The following is a 23,869-nucleotide window of genomic DNA, read 5'->3' as shown; positions in this document are numbered from 1 at the left end:
GTTTCGATTTGGATCGTACTAGCCATAGAAATCTCATAGGTAACTAGAATGCTGCCGCCTACGGCCGAGCTTGACGCCAGTTCGCCTTGAACCTTCAGCCAATGAGAGGCCGTAGAGTGGTTCCGCCAAAGAGGATAATAATCCTCATTGGATCCGCTACTATAGCGGGAGATAGGTGACGTCATTCTCTCTGGTGACATTAAATTCTTGGCAGAACCACTCTTTGAGCTCTGATTGGCTGAGATCTGGCTATCGTCTGCCACGGCGTTTGGCCCATTTGCCAGTTACACGACAGCATTCTAGTTACCTATGAGATTTCTATGGTACTAGCTTAAGTAGGAACGTAGGGCTGAAAACAAGTCACTTAAGCCTAAAAGATCTTTAAAGATTAAAAAACTGTTTGTTAAACCTATTATGTCGTATAATTAAGCTCACATTTATGTTCGAAAAAACACGTGAGAAAATATTTTGATAATGTTTCCGATTCGTGGTGACAATTATTACGCCCCCACCAAACCGCCAGAGCGTGTTTGGAAGTGCGAGTATGGAATCGGGGAGATAACCTTTGCTAAAGATGCAATATTTAAAGATATTTAAAGGTTTCCGCTCTAAAGGAAACATTTTTTACACGGATCGTATTTTCTCGTAAGATCGTATTCTTGCCTTCGGATCGTATATCGTACCGCGGGTTCAATTATCGTACAAATACGATCCTGATCGTACATCTGGCAACTCTGAGACTAACTCTCCAATCTAAAATTTATTCAGCGGTGGCGGTGTCGCCATCTGCCGTTTCTTTGATGAAATAGTTATCTTTAAAATTCCTTTTCTAACCCTTAATTTTATTTGAAATGCATATAATTTATTATGTATCAAGATAATTCGTTAAAGTAAGTCCCTGTAAAATTTCAAGATTACTAAACGAACCGTTTCCAAGATAAACGTTGACAGTGACGTCACGGTCGTTTTCGTGTAGCTAGAAGGCAATGTTAATTTCCCATACATCGCGCACCGGCCATTTTTAATTTAATCCCATAGCGTTGAGATTGTAACTTTGTCTATTATACACAGGCCAAGGCCGTTATTTTAATATACAGCAAAGTTCATCAAATTTCCATTTCGTCGTAGACTAGTCGACGATCGCGTGTAAATTGTTATGTCTGAAGCGCCATCTGTTGCAATTACTGTCAAACTAAAACTTAATTAAAAATCTACCCTTTACTTCGAGGCTCTCTAACGGACAAAATGAGCTTGGGGGAAAAATAAATAAATCAGAGCTTTAACATTTTATCAGTGACCTTCAAATTTTACCTACAACCGAATGCGACAAAAACAAGTTGATGACAACCACAAATCTAAATCCTTTTTAGTTTCATCTAATTATTCCCACATCTAATTTCTGGTACCTTTCGCTATGTCCATTTTGAAAACAATTGAGGTCTTATCTATATATATATAAAAATGGATGGTGGTCTTACGGGCCAAAGTGGGGGCTTTCCGGTAATACGAACCACGTGACGTCACTTCCGGTGACCTTAAAAATTGATATGACCTGATATTGGTATCATTCGATTGGTCTCAACGTGCTCTTACCAAATATCGCTAAATTAACCTTCAAATCTGAACCAAGAGGCGTATAAGATTAAAAAACTAATTTCGAGCCCCTCCCAAATTTACATGTATAAGACAAAATTACTTTTTTAGTCTTATACGCCGTTTGGTTCAGATTTGATTTGATATTTGGTAAGACCAGGTTGAGACCAATCGAATGATACCAATATCAGGTCATATCAATTTTCAAGGTCACCGGAAGTGACGTCACGTGGTTCGTATTACCGGAAAGCCCCCACTTTGACCCATAAGACAAACAGTTCTTTGTTACAAATCACTAACCTAATTAAAAAATACCTTGACCCATCGTGTACCTTATCACATGCTTATTTTGTCATGGGCTCTTCGACTATATGTATAAGATTGATAAACTCCTACAATGTTTGACTGATCACCATGAAAGTTAGTGTTTTTCCATGGAGGAGGTTTTTATATTATCCATTTCACTCTAACTCGCCACTAGATGGCGCTGCAGCACATCAACTTCTATATCGTACAGCCGATCGCGATGGAAATTGGTGTACATAGACATTTGATCACGGATAATATTTTCGCGCCATCCATTTTGCTATAACTCGCCACTAGATGGTGCTGCAGCGCATCATTTTCTATACCGTTTCCATCACCATGAAAATTGGTATGCTTGATATACCAATTACATAGCGAATAGAATAGTCAAAAATATAGATAATTCACGTGAATTATTATAAAAAAATTTATATAGTTCATATAAAAATAATGAAACCTTATCAGTAGGAGTTTTATATCATTTTTGCACATTAACACACAAATATACACTGGCAGGACAACCAGGGCCGTAACCAGGGGGGGGGGGCGGTCGGGCCGTGCCCACCCTGAACCGTATGGTTGTATGTACAATTTTTTATTTTTTTTTATTTGTTTCCATTGCGTGCCCACCCTGAAATCCAATCCTGGTTACGGTGCTGAGGACAACGTCTGCCGGGTTCAGCTAGTATGATTTAGATTTGATCTTTATTTTTGTTGAAAGACCGACGATACCCAATCGTTGAATGACCAAGGCTTGATGATGGCACCGACGCCGGGGGATGACCGGGGCTGCTATTTCCGGGATGGCAAAAAGAAGATTGGTCAGTACTCTTTCCCCATTTATCGATGTCTGACGTCCCTTGACGTGATAGTCTTTCAGACTTCATGCTGGTCTTCGAAGAACAGACAGCCGAACAACACGCCAAATACCAACACGGCCTACATTCGACCAAAAGCGAGAAAAGGTCACAGAGGCACGAACTCTGGAGGCAGAAATTCATGGCTAGCTTGACCAAAGCGGGATTGGACTTGGAAGAGGTGAGATTTTATACCGCTTGTAAATTTCAAATGTCTCTTAATTCGGAGATGTACCGCGTGCTCATAAAACAGGTAATGGGATCTATCTATCTTTTAGTAAGCGTTGTCTGCTCCTGGTGAGGGAAAAGACAGTACATAAGAGGGAAAAATATCACAAGTTCTTAGTCGCGCCACCTAATGACCGCCATTGGAACTAATATAATGTTTAGAGCGGAAATTATGGTTAACTCTTGGACCAAAAATCTAAGGGGACTCAGTTTTCAGGCTTTAAAAAGCACGACTGGGAATAGGAAAATAATTTTAGTTCAATGTGGACAAACTTGGCGTCGCTGAAGTCGATTTCCGGCGTAGTTTCTTAGAGAAGTTGGGGCGTTCAGGTTCAATTTTGACAAAATGGCGCTGTTGTTGTCGGTTAAATGATTAGGCTTAGTAAGTTGTAGACATTTTAGTTTTCCAATTGTTTCTTCAAAAGTTTAAGCAATAGTAATTAACCCATTCTGTTAAGTAAACATAACCAGTAAGCCGCGTATGGCTTAGAGTTTTTATTCAAATTCACTGGAATCCATTTCATTTCTAAACTTATAAAATTTAATGAACTAAGCTTAACCTAACATTCTCGCACGCACTGTCGCCTAAGCCAGGACTAAGCCTCTCGTATTGAACAGAATTATTGAATCTTGTGCTGCTTCAAAGTGGCTGGCATCTAGGAGCAACAAACACAGAACCCCATACAAGGAGAACGCAACCCGTCAAAAGTCAGGAATTTTCTTGCGTACAGTTTTCATTGGTTAGACGCTTTAGCGCCTACTGCCGTCGGAAGGGGAAAATTCGGAAATTGTCTTCCCCCCGCCCGTAAAACGTTTAGTGTAAAGGTTCGTCCAATGAAATTTGTACACAACTCTGTGTTAGCGTGTTTAAAGGCTAGCTGCGATCTCCTTGTGTTTGTTGCTCCTAGATGGCATATACCTCAATAAGCCATCTGATTTAGACCACGCCTACCGTGTCAAAATATCGGGAGCCGTGAGTCCCCTTACATTCTTGGTCAATGCTTAATCTGGCGTTTAATTCTTGGCTCTATCAAGAATATATTTATTTCTACTCAGGGATAATGCAGTGTTGCCAGTTTCTAAAAATTAAATTATCGTACCAGAGCCAAACAAATATCGATTTCCGAAAAATATTATCGTACGCCTGAAAAATGGTGGTAAATTTGAATTTTGTGCGAAATACTGACGTTAATCTTGTGAAATCAAAATTTTAATAACACTTAAAGTTCGACCTTAGACGAATAATTCATATATGAATAAATACGGGACGGCTCTCCTATAGCTTAGTTCTAGCTTTTCCCTGTAGAGTGTAGAACCAACTTTGAAGCAACTGGACGGTTAAAGGGGAAAAAAATCGGGGCTTTTACTGGAGCATAATAGGTAGCGCCATCTACTAAGACTTTTCGATGTTTTATTTTGACGCTGCTGTGAAAGGGAGCGTCTGTATTTACGACTTTTCAACTGCGCAGTTCGGGCCCCGGTTATTTGATGCTTTATAAACAAGCTCTTGTTATTGTGATTTAGTAATTTAGTACAGTGATTTCAGTAAACAGTATGAGGAATAAATATTGCATAGTGAAAAGTTGTAAAAGCGACTCTCGATATTAATATCATAATCATATAGTAGGAGTTCATTTTGTCCCTTCGGGGCGTCTAAGCCTAACATAAAATACGGAATTGACACCTAGCAGACACCGAGGAAGGCACGTGACCAGGAGCGCGAGGTCTCTTAGCATTTTAGTACTAAGTGCTTGACCTTTCCGCAGGCCGTAGTCTTTAGACACCATCTGTTGGTGACTTTTAGTATCATTTTTAAGCAGGAGACAATGGCGCTCGCGATGTTAGCACGAGCTTTCTTACCGATAGATAGCGCCTTATAAGGATAGCCTGCAGAAATTACGAGTTTCTGAAAGCTGTCACCTCCGTATTCACTCCCGTTGAAATATTTTATCTAGACCTTTATATACGTTTCCTATGTCTATGCTAGAAACATGTAAAATTTTGCTGTCGTGGATCAACGGAAAATATTTTAACGCGAATCAAGTGATACCTACTTACATTTCTTCGAATTTTTTTATTGGAGACAGCGGACCGACCCCTGACAAATAATTATGACAAATAATTAAAAATTCAAAAAAATTAAAACCATGATATCATTTATTTTATATAATTTTTTATATGTAGTTCAGGATACCAGTGTAGATGGTGATTTCTTTAGGTACATCAATATAATGACTTAATACTAAAAAACTTTTTGATGTTAACGGTAAAAGTTAGAGTAGGGATCTGTTGTCTCGCGTGGCATGCAGGGCTTGCCACCACTCTCCTACGCGTTGTAACCCGGCCACCTGAATTAATGGCTTTAAAAGTCGCTTGATGACTTAGACCTAAGGTGGTGCTAGCGAAAATAAAGAACAAAAATTAAGTTAGGTTTCTAGTGACAGTAGTAACCGATAAAACCCCATTACTTTTATTATAGGAATTATTAGAAGGCGAAAGGCAAAACATTCACTTTATCAAGATCTCGGCGCCATGGCCTGTTTTGGTCCATTACGCGGAGGAACTTTCGCTACGAGCCCCCTTACAGGCGCACCCTAATCCCAGCACAAACTGGTCCGACCGGATCCTGAGAGCCATGAGAGTACCCAACATCATGCGGGAAGACGTACCCAATCGACCTTTGGGTAATTATACGAGACATCGTACAATTGTTGCTCACCCAAGGGGATTTTGATCAAACTTTTTACGTAGATTTCTATACTTGTCCCTTCCGCAAGAGTAAATTGGACAAATTCCTGGGAAGTGACAACCAGGACGAGTACTTCACGACGACGCAAAGAATCCGCATCGTCTACGAGATCCTGGAGAGGGCCGCGTTCGGAAAGAGAAGGAGGGCGGAGATTGGAATCGCCCGATTGCTGGAAGAGAAGGTGTACGACGCGGCATTCCCCTTACACGACGTAAGTGCGAACTTGACTACTCCCAAAAGATTTATCGAACAGGGTTGCCACATTACCTGTGAAACCTGGAAAAGCCGGGGTATTTAAAGAACTAGTAAAAAATGCAGTGGATTTAAGTTAATTTTCTTTATAACACTTGGTTATTGGTTTGGAAATAGGGACTTGGAAGTGCTACGTCACAGTTTTTTCAATAGTTTTTAACCTGGGGAGAAAAAGTATACCAGAATGGCGGCCACGGCCAAAGGTACGGCGTGACGTCATGCTGCCAAGTCCCTATTATCTGATAATGAATAAGGGAAAGGTTTAAGAACAGCCACCGATTAGATGGCGCCACTAAGTATTAGGGAAGTTAAGCTAATTCCACCAATGAGAAAGCAGATGAATGATCACGATTTTTTATTGCCCAATAGAAAATAAGGGCAAAGGACAATTCACCCGCTTTCCCATTGGTGGAAATATCCTAAGCCTCCTAGGCAACTTTCCATAAGCCCAACTGCTCATTTCACCAACTAAACTCATTACACCAACTGCCCAAAACACCAACTGCTCATTACTCCAACTGTCGGAGTACTGATTAGTTGGTGTTTGGGCTGTTGGAGTTGTGTGTTGCTCATAACGCCAACTAAATTCCGCGACTTACCTCATTAGGCATATTTTTACGATAATGAATTACACAAGGAAAGGTGGGTAGGCGTGGGGTTTCGTTCGGGAATGACGAGGAGAACAAGACATATTATTGGTTCAAATAAATACATTCTTGTTCAAAGTAGTATAAAAGTCATTTTTAATCGAAATATTTTTATATTCTTACTAATATAAGTGAATAAATTGGTCTGGGAAAATGATATTACATGGTCAGGGGAAATGATGTTACATGGTCAGGGAAAATGATGTTATATGGTATGGGAAAATGATGTTATATGGTATGGGAAAATGATGTTATATGGTATGGGAAAATGATGTTACATGGTATGGGGAAATGATGTTACATGGTCAGGGAAAATGATGTTACATGGTCAGGGAAAATGATATTACATGGTCAGGGAAAATGATGTTACATGGTATGGGAAAATGATGTTACATGGTATGGGAAAATGATGTTATATGGTATGGGAAAATGATGTTACATGGTATGGGAAAATGATGTTACATGGTATGGGAAAATGATGTTACTTGGTATGGGGAAATGATGTTACAAGGTCAGGTAAAATGATGTTACAAGGTCAGGTAAAATGATGTTACATGGTCAGGTAAAATGATATGTTACATGGTATGGGAAAATGATGTTACATGGTCAGGTAAAATGATATGTTACATGGTATGGGAAAAAATATGTTACATGGTCAGGGATAAGCCTTTAAAAGTCAAGGAATATGAAAGTTGAAAATATGTGGCAACCCTGTCATAGTCGCATGCGGGAAAACGCGAGGTTGGCGTTTAAAATGAAACGACATAGACGCCTATAGTTGTAGAGTTTTCAATTTAATAGTTGACCGCACCCTATTATAAAAAAGAGAAAAACGTCGCTTCAATAACGAGCCTAGTTCCTCGGGTTTTTGTGATTGAACGAAAAACTAGTATAATTGGAAATAAGAGCTGGGATGGATATGCCGAAGAATAAAACGCAATTACGTTCCACGTCATCTAGGGACCGTATCAAATTCCCAACTACTTCGTAGCGCCCGACAATCTGAACAAAAGACAGGCGTTGTATCGTCACTGGGCCCGATGGGGGAAATGGTACAAGTATCAGCCGCTCGACCACATACGAGAGTACTTTGGAGAGAAAATTGGCATCTACTTTGCCTGGCTGGGCTTCTACACCGGATGGCTGCTCCCCGCCGCCGTCGTCGGACTCGTTGTCTTCCTGTACGGAGTCCTGACCATGGCCCACGACCCCATCTCGTAAGTACAATCCCTTTTTTCCCCGTCATTAAATCACGAGTATTGAAGTGCCGCGTCCCATACAATAGAGAAGAAATTTGCAACAGTGGTAAATTATACCGAATGTGTCCTTCGTGCGAGGAAAAAGACGGTTGTCGGTACTGGTACCTGAGCGACATGTGCGCCTTTACCAAACTAACCCACCTGGTCGATCATCCCGGGACCGTTTTCTACGCGGTTTTCATTTCCTTTTGGGGTAAGTATCTTACCCAGAATGCATTGGGGTTCCCAAGAATACGGGAGTATTTAATTAGCTAGGAGCAACAAACGCAGCTCCCCACACAAGGAGAACGCAACCCGTCAAAAGTCGTGGATTTTCTTGTTTACAGTTTTCATTGGCTAGACGCTTTAGCGCCTGCTGCCGTCGGAAGGGGAAAATTCGGAAATTGTCTTCCCCCCCCCAAGAAAATCCGTACACAACACTGCGTTAGCGTGTTTAAAGGCTAGCTGCGTTATCCTTGTGTTTGTTGCTTCTAGTTGCCACCACCATTGAATTGGGAATAATACTGCTAGAATTACAATTACGATTTCGGTTGCCATGGTTACGCGGGACCTGTTCTGATTAGACTGTACGAAATTCATCTTTAAAATTAGGCGGTAGCGCCATCTATATTTTGTAAAGTTATATGGCTAAAAATAAATAATTATTAGCTAACTCACCGTAACTTGAGTTAAAAAGGATCGTTGGCTCACTCCTGTAATCCCAGGCGTCCGGGAGGCAGAGTTTGTGTGAGGACGACCACTAATCCCCCAGCGGGTGGTTGTCATACTTCCGCCACGGGTGTCCCAACCCTATCCCTTAGTATCCCCCCGTTTTCGTGGCCGTAACACATATCTCGCACCTGATTAATCAAATGGACGAGCGGACTGAATTGTCCCACCCGTTACAATCGCTCATAACGAGCTTCTAAAAAAAAAAATAAAAGGATCGTGATGACAGAATAAAATTATTTTTAAACAACTTCAAAGGTTTGTTTGTTACGAGTAATCATACATTTCATTTTCGCATCAGATTCGCGAAAAAATTCAATTGCAATATAGTTGCCACCACTAGAGACAGATGCCGCCACGGTAGAACGATAAAGTTGATAAAGTTTCCTTTATTGAACGAAATTGGTCCCGCGCCAGCCAGATTTAGTTGTACCTCTATTTATTCCCAACTCAATGGCCACCACCTAGGAGCAACAAACACAGCACCCCCATACAAGGAGAACGCAGCCCGTCAAAAGTCTCGCATTTTCTTGCGTACATATTTCATTGGTTAGACGCTTTAGCGCCTACTGCCGTTGGAAGGGGAAAATTCCGAAATTGTCTTAACCCCGCCCGTAAAACGTTTAGCGTAATTTGTACACAACACTGCGTTAGCGTGTTTAAAGGCTAGCTGCGTTATCCTTGTGTTTGTTGCTCCTAGTTAGTTAGTTACGAAGAAATCCCATATTCTTAGTTACCCGAATGTATTCTTGGTCTAACAAAGTATCATTCCATTGAAGCCGTAACATTTCTGGAATATTGGAAGAGAAAAAGCATTAGCTTAGCCCATCATTGGGATTGCATGGATTACGAGGAAGAAGAGGTAAGTCTATTTCTACAGCGAGTCGGGTATTCCGTAACCAACGACGTCGAAAGATCAATATATTCTTCTTCGTTTGTGGCCAATTCTTCAGGAAACTCCTAGGCCCGATTTCGCCGCCAAGGCCCCGAACGTGGAGCGGAATCCTATTACTGGCATCAAAGAGCCTTCATTTCCAGCCAGGGTCCGCGTGCAGAGAATAGCCGTCGGGGCTTGTTCCATAGCGCTTATGGTAAAGTTGATAAGAGGCTCTTGTTCTTTATCCTTTCGCGCCGCCGGCAGAGGTTTGACTTTATTTTCATAAAGTCCCTTTCGCTCTCTCGTCCGTATAGATCTCTTTAGTGTTCATCTTTATTTTGGCGGTGATCATCTACCGCATCCTGATCTCGATCCCTTTGTTCCAAAGCGAGACCCTCCGCGGAAGTGCCTCCTTCATCGCCAGTACTTCCGGTGCCGTCGTCAATCTTATCTTCATCCTCATCCTCGGAAAAGTCTACGAGAAGTTGGCTCTGCGACTGACGCAATGGGGTAAGCCGAGTTTCTACCTACTCTATCGAACGGTCTGCCCGGATGATCCTAAAGACGCGTGTAAGGGATGATAAATTGAGCTTTTCCGCGTACCCCTGGTGGGTGGACGACTGTCGGGATAGTTTGGGGAACTCCCGTACCGTCCAGTATGGATTGATGGAGTACGGTGAGCGAGTTGCTTCGGAACTTCCAGTTAATGACGACGGGGGGCTCTGTTTGTGGCACGTACGAAATTTATGAGAATTAAACCTTACTCGGATTAAGGCGTATACGAAGAATGTAAACAAAACTACGCCCCACCACTAAATTAACTGGCACGTTACTATGGTTTCAAAGCGGGTCAAGTACGCGTTAAAGGCTAAATTGGTCTACCAATGACGTCACAGTGGGGGAGAAGGAACGGTGCTACAGAGAATTAACAATGTCCGAATAAGTCGAGGTACTTATTGCGTCACGTTCGGTAGTGGTAATTGTCTGTACGTCCGTTCCAACTTCGGTCGACGTTTATAATATTTACAAGGAAAGTGTATTTTGTTCCGTTTCAGAGATGCATCGAACGCAAACGGATTACGACACGCACTTTACGTTTAAAGTGTTTGTCTTTCAGGTACAAAAATATTTCACGGTTAATTTAAAGCGCGTCTTACGTTCTTTGTACCGTTTAGTTTTTGAACCTCTATGCCAGTATTATATACGTTGCTTTCTTCAAAGGCAGGTGAGCGCACCATCTACATTTATATATTTATAATATATTGTATTATCATTGCATTTTACCATGTACCAAGAATCTAGAAAGACTTGGCTATAGATTGTACAGTACTAACAGTACATTAGACGGTTCGAAGCGTTCTCAGAATTCCCTTCAACCATTGCTTAATAAGGTAGTTAGAAATCGACTACAGTGACACCGTGTTTGTCGGAAATAACTTAAAATAGGCCTCGATTAAAGGGCCACACCGGCGTTTGAATTTGACCTGTTTCACGCGCTAGTTTCCAGAATAGGATTGGTCGTATCTGCTACCACGTGTTAAATTCGGTACCGTCCTTAAATTTAATTATATGTGTTAACACTTTTACTAACGCCAGAGTCGCGAAACCATCTAGATTCTTGTTCCATGATAGACCGATACGCAATTGTTAAAGGAAAAGATCCTTTAACAGGGGTAACGCCATTAGAGGTCCATTTTTAAATATCCGAAGTCTTACCAGATGGCGCCAACAGTCAGACTTTTGTTTATAGTTGTTACCTAAAATATAGTTTAGAATATAGTGTTGCACTGTGTTTAATTTAATAAGTCGGTATTTATTACCTACCTCCGTAAGATTGAAATTAGCGCCATCTATTTAAAATTAAAGCATTAAAATCGAACCTCTAATGGCTTCACTCCAAATGCTTGTTTCCTTGTAAGCAAATTGTGAGTCGGTTTACTATACCCGAGGTAAATAGGTCCTATTCGTTCATAAGAGTGCATTGCGATAATCCTCAGGTTCGCGGGATACCCCGGACATTATCAACATTTATTAGGACTTAGGAACGAAGAATGTACCAGTAGCGGTTGTTTGACGGAGTTAACGCAACAATTAGCGGTTATCATGATAGGAATCCAGATCATGAATAACATTAAAGAAATTCTTTGGCCGTGAGTTACGATATTTCATCAATAATTACGGATCATAAATTAATGAAGGAAAGCTAATAGGGATCTAAGAAGAAAATCTCGCCACTAGTGGCGTGACCGAGCTAAAGGTCGTCTAAGCAGACGGCGTGTGTTTTCCGTTTTAAAAACTACCTATTTAATAAAAAAAAATGGTGTCAAGTGCTTCGTTCGATACTTCATCCCGATTATTATGTAAATGGTTGTTGACAGTGCCGTCTTTCCCATTGGGCAAAAAGGGCACTGCCCTACGGCCCCAAGATTCTGGAGGGCCCCATTTTTCAAATTGTGAAATGCAAAAGAAATTTTAATAAATAAAATGTTTTTAACATTGCTCGAAAGTCCTAACTTCGTATTTAGTCGCGTCTATAGACAGGGTAAATCTAAAACGAATAAAGACTTTTGGTTGTTAGTATTTTTAAATTCAGAATAAGCTTCTTCTTTAGTAACCTTTAGTAGGACGAGTGAAACTATTTGAACCGATAGTTGTAGATTAGAGTGACGATGGACTTCGCACGGGAGGTTAGAAACTTAGGTGAAGCTACAGGGGATCGCCCATAACTTTGCCCAGGGGCCTCCAATTAAGTAAAGACGGCCCTGGTTGTTGAACGCCAAAACTTTCAAAATCCGTTTAAAATGAATCAATCGAAATGGTGACTGACAAAAATCTGTGAAACAACCATAAGTTTATTAAACGTATCAGAACAGATTCATTTGATACCCTTCCGATACCTATCGCGACATCACAACTGGAAGAAGCAAAAATCGTTGATTAACTGTTACGGTTTTTCTGATACATAATCGGACACGAATTATAAGGTTGTTAAACCTGCTTTTAGTACTCGTAGCTCAGTCACGCCACTAGCGGTGAAATTTCTTCTTAGATCTCCATTTAGAGGATATTGAATGAGACGGGGTTTTTGCTCTTAGAAAAATAAAATCGTGGTGGCACAAGCGTCGCACGAAGATGCAACGCTCGGTGAACCAGCCGCGATGGGTGGAAGACTACCAGTTGGTGGAGGATGAAGGCCTTTTCCAAGAATACTTGGAGATGGTCCTGCAATTCGGCTTCATCACCATCTTCGTGGCGGCCTTCCCCTTGGCCCCCATCCTGGCCCTGCTCAACAACTGGGTCGAAATCCGACTCGACGCCCAAAAGTTCATCTGCGAGACGCGAAGGGTCGTGGCTGAACGCGCCCAGAACATCGGAGTCTGGTTTCGCATTCTGGACCTCATGGCCCATCTGGCTGTCGTCAGCAATGTAAGTGTCTTTCTATCTGGTACCTCTTTCTACGCTGATCAACCATCCTGGGTGTGGACGCTAGTGCGAGTACCATGAGGCTAACCGCTGGTGTTTTATGGTCTTAGTTGCTGGATTATTTGGGTCTTAGTTGCTGGATTATTTGGGTCTTAGTTGCTGGATTATTTGGGTCTTAGTTGCTGGATTATTTGGCTCTTAGTTGCTGGATTATTTGGGTCTTAGTTGCTGGATTATTTGGGTCTTAGTTGCTGGATTATTTGGGTCTTAGTTGCTGGATTATTTGGGTCTCAGTTGCTGGATTATTTGGGTCTTAGTTGCTGGATTATTTGGGTCTCAGTTGCTGGATTATTTGGGTCTCAGTTGCTGGATTATTTGGGTCTCAGTTGCTGGATTATTTGGGTCTTAGTTGCTGGATTATTTGGGTCTTAGTTGCTGGATTATTTGGGTCTTAGTTGCTGGATTATTTGGGTCTTAGTTGCTGGATTATTTGGGTCTTAGTTGCTGGATTATTTGGGTCTCAGTTGCTGGATTATTTGGGTCTTAGTTGCTGGATTATTTAGGTCTCAGTTGCTTGATTATTTGGGTCTTAGTTGCTTGATTATTTGGGTCTTAGTTGCTGGATTATTTGGGTCTTAGTTGCTGGATTATTTGGGTCTTAGTTGCTGGATTATTTGGGTCTCAGTTGCTGGATTATTTGGGTCTTAGTTGCTGGATTATTTAGGTCTCAGTTGCTTGATTATTTGGGTCTTAGTTGCTTGATTATTTGGGTCTTAGTTGCTGGATTATTTGGGTCTTAGTTGCTGGATTATTTGGGTCTTAGTTGCTTGATTATTTGGGTCTTAGTTGCTGGATTATTTGGGTCTTAGTTGCTCGATATAGAGGTAGGGTGAAGCAAAATTATTTGAAAATATAAATTCCAGAAGACATGGCATCAACTGATCCCGTAACTAACCCTTTAAATTAAGTGTCTCCATTATGAGTAAATTATTTCCTTGAATTTTATCCTTCGTAAAACTAATGTTTCTTTTTCGCAAGACTTACAAGGAGAGTACCCGAGGTGTTTATTGCCGATTTTGTTCAAAGTCGGGCGTAATGTAGACCTACATGAGATATTAAATTTCACAAAAGGAGACGTTGCACTACCCATTCGATTTGCCATGGAAAACGAAAATGTTTTGAACCACTTAAAACCAAAAAACTTTCCATTTAAAAAAGCATGGGATTTTCACGGTTTTACAGGATCCAACCTACGAAAATTGTGAAAAAAAATTAAAATCACGAAATATGTAATTTGGACCACATTTAGGTAAATTTCGTCAAGTTTGAGTAAATTGGAACATTTTTGGAGTAAATTGGAAGTGGTCAAAAACACTTTCGGTTGCCATGGCAAAACGAATGGGTAGTGCAACGTCTCCTTTCGGGAAATTTAATATCTCATGTAGGTCTACATTACGCCCGACTTTGAACAATATCGGCAATAAACACCTCGGGTACTCTCCTTGTTAGTCTGTTCTCGCCAAGTATTTATGGCCTAATCCAGTAGATTTGAGTCGGTTGTGGGAGAACCTTAAGCTCCGGGATTCGGGTGCGATGATGGATACGAGGCCATACAGAATGGAAAGATTAAGGGTGAACTTTAAAGGGGTCCTGCTTAAGTCCTTGCCCAAAAGGGAACTCCGAAGAGAGCCACACAATAAAAAGGCGCTTCCTTGGCTGCCCTGCCGAATCCGTCCTAGATCCTGGGATTGACACATCAGTGTTTCCTAAGAGGATTTGCCAGAAATAATCTTCCTTATCGAGGATAAAATATATAGTAAAGAAAATTCGGTTCTCTTTATGGTCGAAAATATATATATAAGCTCTCCCAGAAATTCTCCAGCTTCAAGCTTCTATTTGGGATTATGATCAATAGTTTACGCCCACGCGTTCTTCGTATATAGTAGAGAAGATTTCCACCCAATGTCAACACCTTACCGCGTCCCGTTTTGTTCACTTTTCAACGTTGAAAGTGTTAGACCGAGAAGCGAGACCTATATACCTTGTTTTGTCAGCTGTCGAGCGTTGTCCCGCCAATCTATTGCTTTTTTTATCTTAGACCCGTACATTTTTAAAGGCAGCTACTAAAGTAGCTTTGTGTATTTTGTGGTCGTTCCGGTTGCAGGCTTTTCTGATTGCTTTCACGTCAGATTTTCTACCCAAATTACTCTATCAGTACGAGTACGATTGGGATTTGAAGGGATACGTCAATTTTACCTTGTCTTACGCACCGAATGGCACCTTATCCGAAGAATGCAGGTGAGATACTATAGCGGATCTTTTACCATTAAGTAAAATGTTGCGTGTTATGTTAATGATAGTCTGTTACAAAAATATTGCGTCATAGGCGAAAAAGCCAGCTAGCTGAGTTTTCTCAAACATCCTGACTTGACAATTTCAAACACTGGTAAAAAATCGCAGATCTATCAATCCTTAGCCACGTGCAGATATAGATGGTCATTGGCGCAACAGACTAACATTACAAAAATTGGAACAATAGGACGTGTCATACCTATAACGATTACGTTACTTATGATATTACATTATCAACCCGGTTGGTGAATCAAGTGATTACCAGGTTTATCCATTATTAATTCCAACGCCATTACCCCTGTCTAGCTTAAATTATACTTATTGAATAGTTATTACCTGGATTATTCGTTAGTTACCTCGTGCATCAACCCCTGTTTACCGTGTTTAGTGTTTAATTTAGTTCATTCCCCTTTCCGCTACAACCAACCTAGTCCAATTATTTATCAGCTGGAAAACAAGGTCTAAGTTTAAACATAGAGTTAACGTAATGGCATTTTCCGTCGTGTAGATATCGTGATTTCCGAGACCGAGAAGGCAACCACACCCTGTTTTACTGGAGGCTTTTGGCGGTTCGTCTGGGCTTCGTCATTCTCTTCGAGGTAAGACTTGATTCATCTTTTTTTACTTCCAGAAAATGTTTTAAAAAAAGTCAAGGCCTACGTTAAGACTCGGTAGGGATTAAGGTCATTATTAATGGCTCGACCTTTTGCCTCTCGCCGTCTCTCCGCAGCACGTTGTGTTTTCGGTCTGTCGTTTCATCGATGTCCTTGTACCTGACATTCCCAAGACGCTGGAACTCAAAATCAAGAGGGAGAGGTACTTGGCCAAACAAGCTCTGGCTGATTCCGATACCATCATGAAGGTAAAAAATCTTTTGTCTTATAATAGTTAGTGTAATGTGATTGTTTTTTAACTTTCTTCCTCTATCGCGTGTTTGAGTGGCTTGCACTTGACGTTTTAATTTATTAACCTGTCTAATTATTATCTTAAATGGGGCAAGGTCAGGTTAAAATGTCGGGGATGTGCTAGTTTATAGTCAACCGTTTTTTTTGCATCTCGTAGGTTTATAAAAAATAGATTGGTTTATCCGTAAAAATGTAGAAGAGATATAGCAACTAAGACGATTTACCGCCTCGAGGTTAGGCTTACATTCTTAAAGAAAAGATGTTTCATAACACTTTCTTATCCACAAATATTTTAGACGCTTAAATTACAACATTTGTGCTCTTAAACTACACCATTTGTGCTCTTAAACTACACCATTTGTGTTCTGAAACTACACCATTTGTGTTCTGAAACTACACCATTTGTGTTCTGAAACTACACCATTTGTGTTCTGAAACTACACCATTTGTGTTCTGAAACTACACCATTTGTGTTCTTAAACTACACCATTTGTGTTCTTAAACTACACTATTTGTGTTCTTAAACTACACCATTTGTGTTCTTAATCTACACCATTTGTGTTCTTAATCTACACCATTTGTTTCCTTAAACTACATCATTTGTGTCCTTAAACTACCACGTGTGTGTCCCTAAAATACCGCATTTGTGTCCTTGAACAACCGCATTTGTGTCCGTCCTTAAACTACAACATTTGGGTCATTAAAATACACCTGTTGAGTTCAGCAATTACACGATTTTTGCATAGACAATATATCTTTACAAGTTTACAGGTGTTAAATACTATAGATCAAATTAACCGGTTTTTAGGGGTGTGCAAAATATTTGGTTAGACCAAATAATTCGATCGAATACCAAATCGAATATTCGATTCGTCGAATCGAATAGCACTTGGGAAAGTTCGCGAAATACTATTTGGTATTTGATCAGTTAACTGGCTTAAAATTTTGCTCTAAAAATATTCGACCAAATTATTTGACGTTATAAATATTCGATTTGGTATTTGACGTGCCTTGAAAAAAATATTTGATATTCGATTCGATCCCCAAAAAATGGTATTTGCACACCTCTACCGGTTTTGTAGTGGTGATTATGCACTATGCAGAGTGTAAATTTACCTATTTTTAAGGGGTGTATAATGTATCTATCTATATCCTTAAAACCTCGAGATACAGTTTCAAGCTTTGTCAAAGTTCGAGTTGCTATTTCTCTTCTATATTTATTATTTCTTAGCTACCCATACGGTATGTATATGATAATGTTAAATTCTTCAAAAAGAGTGAAAGTGGTTATTGGGATGATGGAACAATGTCGGGGTCAGATTGCGTTTGCTTTGATTTCATTTCGTTGTTCTCGCTTGCACCATTTTTGCACCCTGGAAGTTGTCGATTTTGGCACAGTCGCATGCTGAACTTGCGCAGTAACGTAAGGGCGACCCTTGAACCTTGAATCGCGAAATAGGTGGCGCAAAGGCGTGATGACGAAGACGATGACGACACGATACTGACCACGTCCCAGGGAGACCAAGTTTGAGTTCGTCAACGTGGATTTCAAGGACCCGACACAAACCAACGTACACCAAACCGAAACCACGACAGACGACCTTTGGGAGACAAAGTCACAAAGAAGACTGCGAAAACGCGTCTTTTCAACTCTTTTAACTCCAAGAATTGCCACGTTGCTTCTGACGAAAGTCAAAAGAGAACTTTAGCCCAACAAATTGTTCCAAGAAGGTGTTTACGCGAATTAACCAAAGTAATTCTATCATGACGGTTGGTTTTTGAAAGTATTCTATTGACTGTTACAAATTTGAGAACCTATTTTAGGCCTATTAAATTCTATCGCGATTGTTTGAACGTGAACAATGAGAAACACGCGCGAGTAAAGATGATATACTATCTGCCATGTCTTATGCTTCGGAACATTCTTAAGATTGTATCGTGTCAGTTGATTCGTTTCGTATTAAGATAATTCATTTGAAATTTATTCAACTAATAGTAATGTTTTGATGTATACACCGATCAGCTTGTAGCTCACCCTTATTTTGTTAAGTTTTCCTTACCGTGTTAAAAGACCAGATAAAAGCGTGGTAAAAGATTCTAACTTATTCTGAGATGATTTTAAAGGGAATTTAATCTCTAGTATGTCTCCTTCGAAAGGTTCCAATATTGACGGCTCCCTCCTATCACTGTAGACATTTTTGCGCTGCTAAGTGTTTTGTTGCTGAGGCAATCCCTGAAATTGATGGTGAAGAAAAATTTCGAGGTTTTATTCCCTTTAAGGTTTCCCACTGCGAAAATTATTTCTAAAACTTAACAATTATAACAGTCACGAGTAGGGTATTTTAGGTAAATTCGAGTTCAGTTTTAATTTTTTTTAATGAACTTTTTTATATTTTGAGAGACGTTTTACGGGAGGCACCATGAACTAACAAGGAGACGACCCGAGGTGATAATCACCGATTTTGTTCAAACTCGGGTATAGTGTACACCTCCATGTACCTTAAAAAATCTGCAAGGGGAAATTTGCGATGGGCATTCGTTTTGCCATGGCAACCGAAAACGTTTTTGACTACATGGAATTATTTCCGTTGAAAATAACATGAGAATCTGAAGGATTTTAAGGGTCCCCCAATTGATCAAATTTCATTTAAACTTGATTAAATTTCAATTTTAAAATCCATTTAAATGTTTTTGAAATTTTCAAAATGTTTCATTTTTTAAAAGGTTTCACAGGGCCCCCGGGGGGACCCTTAAAATCCTTCAGATTCCCATGTTATTTTCAATGGAAAAATTCCAAAACATGTTGTCAAAAACGTTTTCGGTACATGGAGGTGTACACTATACCCGAGTTTGAACAAAATCGTTGATTATCACTTTGTAAGTGATTTTCCCATGTTACTTCGCAAAGAGAAATCTTGAAAGAACACTTATTTGTTTTTAGAATCATTTCCCCCGCCTTACGTTGCTCTTAAAGCGAATACACGACACCCAAGCCAAGAGGGGCAGGTTTACTTGAAATGGATGTCACGTACGATACACTTAAAATAGAAGATAAAACAGTACTGCCTCTTAATGGATTTCAGCGTAGCCCAACAGGCTTAAGCTTCAACGAACCTGTTTAATTGGGGACATTATGCAAAAATCAGACGAATTTGTAAGCTGTAAGAGTCAGCCGCTATTTCGCTTTCACGAACCGTCGCGTGCGTTGAAATCGAAAGTGGGAGAGTTTATCATTTAATTATTCCCTAATTGGCCTTTCGAATTAATTAAGTATTATGCCCCCTCCTAAAAGATTATTCGCGGGAGCCAACAGTTTTGTTCACGCGCTCCACTAAAGGCTATCAAGATTTCACCAATTAATCAGCGAAGAAAATTACTAGTAGTTCTTAAAAAACAACTTACCTATACACTCTTAAAAATAGGGTTGTAACCGCGGGTGTAAATAAGGAGTTGTAAAGGTGTCAATCGCACCTTACTTACACCTTTTTAACTCCAGAAAAAACATTTGATGTAAAAACACCATTTTGAATTTAACGTTTTCTCATAAGGGTGTTAATATGGCGTCTAACAGTAAAACAATTTGTTTAAATTATATTATGCCAAAATTAATTTGTGAAACTTACCCCTTTAAGAAAGAAAACAATACTGTTATTTACACCTTTAATGGAGTAAAAGGTGCTACTTAAGAAGGATAAATATACCAAAAAGGTGTAAAAAAGGTATTAAAGATTACTTTCAATGAAACCTTTTTTCTTGAATTTTTGGGTAATAGTGTAAAAATTAACTAATTTAACACCGTTAATGGGGTGAGTTAACACCATTAAACAGAACAAATTTGGACCCAAAAATTTTCTTAAAAAGGTGTTGAAATACACCTTATTTTTTAGAGGGTACTACCAAATATTTCAATTTTCATTAGTATTTTATATGGATACGAAAATTATTAGCTTTAATTATTTGAAACTAAGCCTTGGTCACAAAACTTGGCCGTGGAATGCTATCTTCATCTAACGTATAAACTTGGTTTGGCAAAAATGTTGGCTCTGGCGAATAGACCTTGAATCCGTGTCTACGGACAACACACAAGTCGACAAACTTGTAAAATTGGGGAGGCGAAACAAGGGCTTAGTCCCAATCGTACCAAAGCTTTAATGTCGTATTATATACGTTGTATTTACTTAAAATATGCAAAGTTGAAAGGGGACAGTTGATATTCTAGGCACGTCTTGTTATGTTTATCGAGTATGATGGATGTGATGGTATTTGGGCAGTGGACACGTTGTTTGGTAGTAGGCCAGACAAGGGAATGGGGTAGTTAAGATTTTGGTTCAAAAGTTGCACACAACACGCAAAATAAATTTTATAATTTTAAGTAAATTAAAGTAAATTAGGTGCGTACAATCGTACATTTGCTGGCTACGCCAAACTGAGTCTGGTTAGACCTATTAGTTGACGGGAGACGCTGGTGGACATACCCTATTGTTGATATGAGAAGGCAGAAGCTAAGTTAATACCCAAAGAACCACACTGTCTGTAGATAATTGAAAACCATTATTAACCAAATTATCGATTATAAAGATAGCCCTTGGCCGAAATATTTATTGTGTAAGCCCTATAATACTTATTTTTTTGAAATAATTAGTTAATTAGTAATCTCGGGATTAGTAGTTTAAAATATCACGCATAGGATACGGCAGATTCACGCGGCATTACAAATCACGTTCTAATTAAGATTAGTTATAAGTAATTAATCCCGAGATTACCTTTAATTAATTCAATTGTCCAAAATAATAATTGATAAGGAAATAAACTACGATAAGCTTTATTTAATACCAAATGTTTTGCCTATTCTCGAAAACCTTGTTGAACCCAAATTGAGCTCGCGTTTTAAATACCTTTGACGAAATTATCGCAACGCTATGAATGAACCCTGCTCAAAAAAAGAGATAATATTATCCCAAATCAAGCCTGATACAATCCCGTTTTGAAATTCGATACTTTATTAACATAATACTTAATATATATTCTTCTAATTGTGTGAACGAAGCCGAATTTGTAGCCACCAAGCAGGGGCGGACTTAGGCATGGTCTTTAAGGGCTGCAGCCCAGGGCCCCGTTCAATCAAAGGGCCCCCTTCGTGATCAGATATTAAATAAAAGTCTTTTAAATTAAAAAAAATTAAAAAGGGGTATAAAAATAATTTTTACCATGTCGAATGAATCGCCACAGCTTGCCCAAAGTTGGGTAGGCCCCAAACAGTGCTAGTCCAGGGCCCCCAAAGTTAACGGTCCGCCCCTGCCACCAAGTGTGAAATCAACCAAACATTGCCTCTCTTCGAAACGATTCCTCCATCCCAACAACAAAAATCCAAAACCGAAAATTACGAATAAAATTTGGACCCCTCCTTTTAAAAAAAATGAAAAATACCAAAAGAAATATCTAAGCTAATATTATCAATACCTTGGTATATTGTTATAGAAAAAAGGGAAAACCGTGTATGTAAAATTTACTATTTATGTACAGTGATATAAATTATAATAAAAAGAAAATATAATTAAAACTATATAATATAATATATATAATAATAATGTATTTTCTCTGTGACCCAAATCAACAAGAAAATGAAATTGAAAATAAATTTTCAAAACATGTTTAAATTGGATTTCACTTTTGATTCCTATACGTAGTTGTGTGTGTGTTTTTTTGAGTATTTTTGTATTTGGAATAATATTATTATAAATTACACGTGTATTTTATTTTTCTAATATATATCTACGCGACATCTCGATTGAATTTTCGAAGATAATTTGTGAGAATCTTCAAAACTACGCTCAATGTCAAAGATTTGCTCTAGTTACTTTCGAAGAAAAACTCTCCGACATTTCCAACACAACTTCCTCCCCCTTTTTTGCTCATATTTTTCTATACTTTGTTTTTGGGTATAAATCATGAGACAATTTATGTTTTGTAGAAAATTTATTTTCTTAAATAACCGGAATAGCTTTTTGTCAGATTTACCTTTTTTTAGGTTAATTTTATTGTTATTGAACTTTGGTTAGGTGTCGTTTTAGAGTTTAAGCCCGAGCTAGAAATCGAATAGAGATAACGTGTAGGAAAGTAGACGTAGTCCTGTTGGGTACAAACCGTTTTCCTTACTCGTTTTTAGGTCGATTTTAACGTGACTATTATATTCACACAAACCCATTTTAAAATATTTTTATTTGACTTGAGCTTTTTTTTAATTTGCATAATATTTTTGCGCTTTTATTTCGTTTTTTTTATTGATTTTGTTCCCGTTTTTAATTTAAAACGGAATGTTATTGGGAATTATCACACGATTTTGGAATCGCGGTGAATCTTCTTTCGAGTTGTCTTCCTGGATTATCAACTTTGACCAAAACCAGCGTTTGCCGGATATAAATTAGATGTACATATCATATAAATCGAGGGGCAGGTCACTTCCTTGATTAACGACGCACCCCTCAAAAGATTAAATTTGATTTATTCGTGATTATTTTGATTAAATTCAAGTTAATCACGATTAAGTTGATTAAATCACGTTAAATCATGATTAGAATGTTTAAATCTGATTTAATCATGATTAAATGATTAAATCTGATTAAAATGATTAAATCTGTTTAAAATGATTAAATCATGATTAAAAAAATTATATCGTGATTAGTATGATTAAATCGTACTTTAGTTTTGATTTTAATGATAAATTATCGATTCGACCGATTATATTGATTAAATTGTGATTAAAATGATTAAATCTCGTTTAAATGATTAAATCCTGATTAAAAAGATTAGATCATGATTATAATGATTAAATCTCGTTTAAATCGTGATTAGATTTTTTAATCTTGATTACCCTGATTTAATCACGATTACCCTGATTTAATCATTTTACTATGATTAAGACGCACCCCAAATGGAAGTGACCTGCCCCTCGATATAAATTGCCAATTATAATTTCCTTTTTTTGAAATTGTTATTAGGCTCGGAGAACGTGTTGAAAACGTGTTAGTTTAGAGGTTTTTTTAACCTGAAAATAGATGAGCTATTTAAGTATATTTAAATTAGTTTGAGACATATTTTAGCTTAATATAAAAAAACGCCAGAAACTCAACACAAAGAAACATTTTTTTCTTCTCTAATTCAATAAGAATAAATATAATATAAAATGAAGCACTTATGCTAATGAAAACAAACTAACATTTGTATACCTTAGTTCGAAAATCAAATAAATCGATTTTGCGTTTTTCTAAAGAACGTTTCAACGATTCCATTATAACGCCGCGCGAGGTCATTGGGGATATTTAAATGAAAACTACCGCTACAATAACCAAAAATTCATCAGAACTGCCGCTATTGATAACTAGTTGTGAGCGTCTCGTGTACGTTTTGTTCAGAACCTATGTTGCAAATTTCAAGGCTTCTGTGTAGAGGTCGGGGACGGTTAATCATTATCCATGTTTAAATTGATTTTTTTCGGAAAAAAAATGTAAACAAAGAAATTTGCCGGTTAATATTTCGGAAAATAGATGAAAAAACATGTATTTTTCGGAAAATTTTTATCCGATTAATTTGACAAATTTATCAAAAAATTAATCGGATAATACAGAAATAGAAATTACTTGATCAAAACATTTTTCGAATAATTTTGAGAGCTTTATCTATTGAATAAAAGTTAACCATCCCCGACCTCTACTT

At 38.6% G+C, this 23,869-nt stretch overlaps 1 protein-coding gene across 1 annotated transcript in view; it reads left to right on the top strand.

Annotated features, from left to right (window-relative positions):
• The window catches only part of LOC149923456 (anoctamin-7-like), a 65,191-nt gene extending 43,515 nt beyond the window's left edge, over positions 1 to 21,676 (top strand). Inside the window, exons 3-19 of the mRNA XM_090161624.1 lie at positions 2,621 to 2,720; positions 2,780 to 2,937; positions 5,464 to 5,668; positions 5,736 to 5,944; positions 7,593 to 7,849; positions 7,918 to 8,084; positions 9,379 to 9,461; positions 9,553 to 9,690; positions 9,791 to 9,986; positions 10,532 to 10,593; positions 10,652 to 10,701; positions 11,474 to 11,626; positions 12,572 to 12,902; positions 15,064 to 15,197; positions 15,760 to 15,850; positions 15,982 to 16,113; positions 17,616 to 21,676. Coding sequence (XP_090017750.1) covers positions 2,621 to 2,720; positions 2,780 to 2,937; positions 5,464 to 5,668; positions 5,736 to 5,944; positions 7,593 to 7,849; positions 7,918 to 8,084; positions 9,379 to 9,461; positions 9,553 to 9,690; positions 9,791 to 9,986; positions 10,532 to 10,593; positions 10,652 to 10,701; positions 11,474 to 11,626; positions 12,572 to 12,902; positions 15,064 to 15,197; positions 15,760 to 15,850; positions 15,982 to 16,113; positions 17,616 to 17,687 — 2,538 coding nt within the window. The 3' untranslated portion in view covers positions 17,688 to 21,676. The remainder of the gene's footprint in view (positions 1 to 2,620; positions 2,721 to 2,779; positions 2,938 to 5,463; positions 5,669 to 5,735; positions 5,945 to 7,592; positions 7,850 to 7,917; positions 8,085 to 9,378; positions 9,462 to 9,552; positions 9,691 to 9,790; positions 9,987 to 10,531; positions 10,594 to 10,651; positions 10,702 to 11,473; positions 11,627 to 12,571; positions 12,903 to 15,063; positions 15,198 to 15,759; positions 15,851 to 15,981; positions 16,114 to 17,615) is intronic.
• Positions 21,677 to 23,869: the final 2,193 nt, after the last annotated feature.

The sequence above is a fragment of the Leiobunum rupestre genome, chromosome 10, assembly GCF_980474605.1.
Source record: "Leiobunum rupestre chromosome 10, qqLeiRupe1.1.hap1, whole genome shotgun sequence".
In the NCBI taxonomy this organism is placed as follows: Eukaryota; Metazoa; Arthropoda; class Arachnida; order Opiliones; family Sclerosomatidae; genus Leiobunum; species Leiobunum rupestre.
The sequence above is the reverse complement of the archived record's forward strand: the minus strand, read 5'-3'. Positions and strand labels throughout refer to the sequence as shown.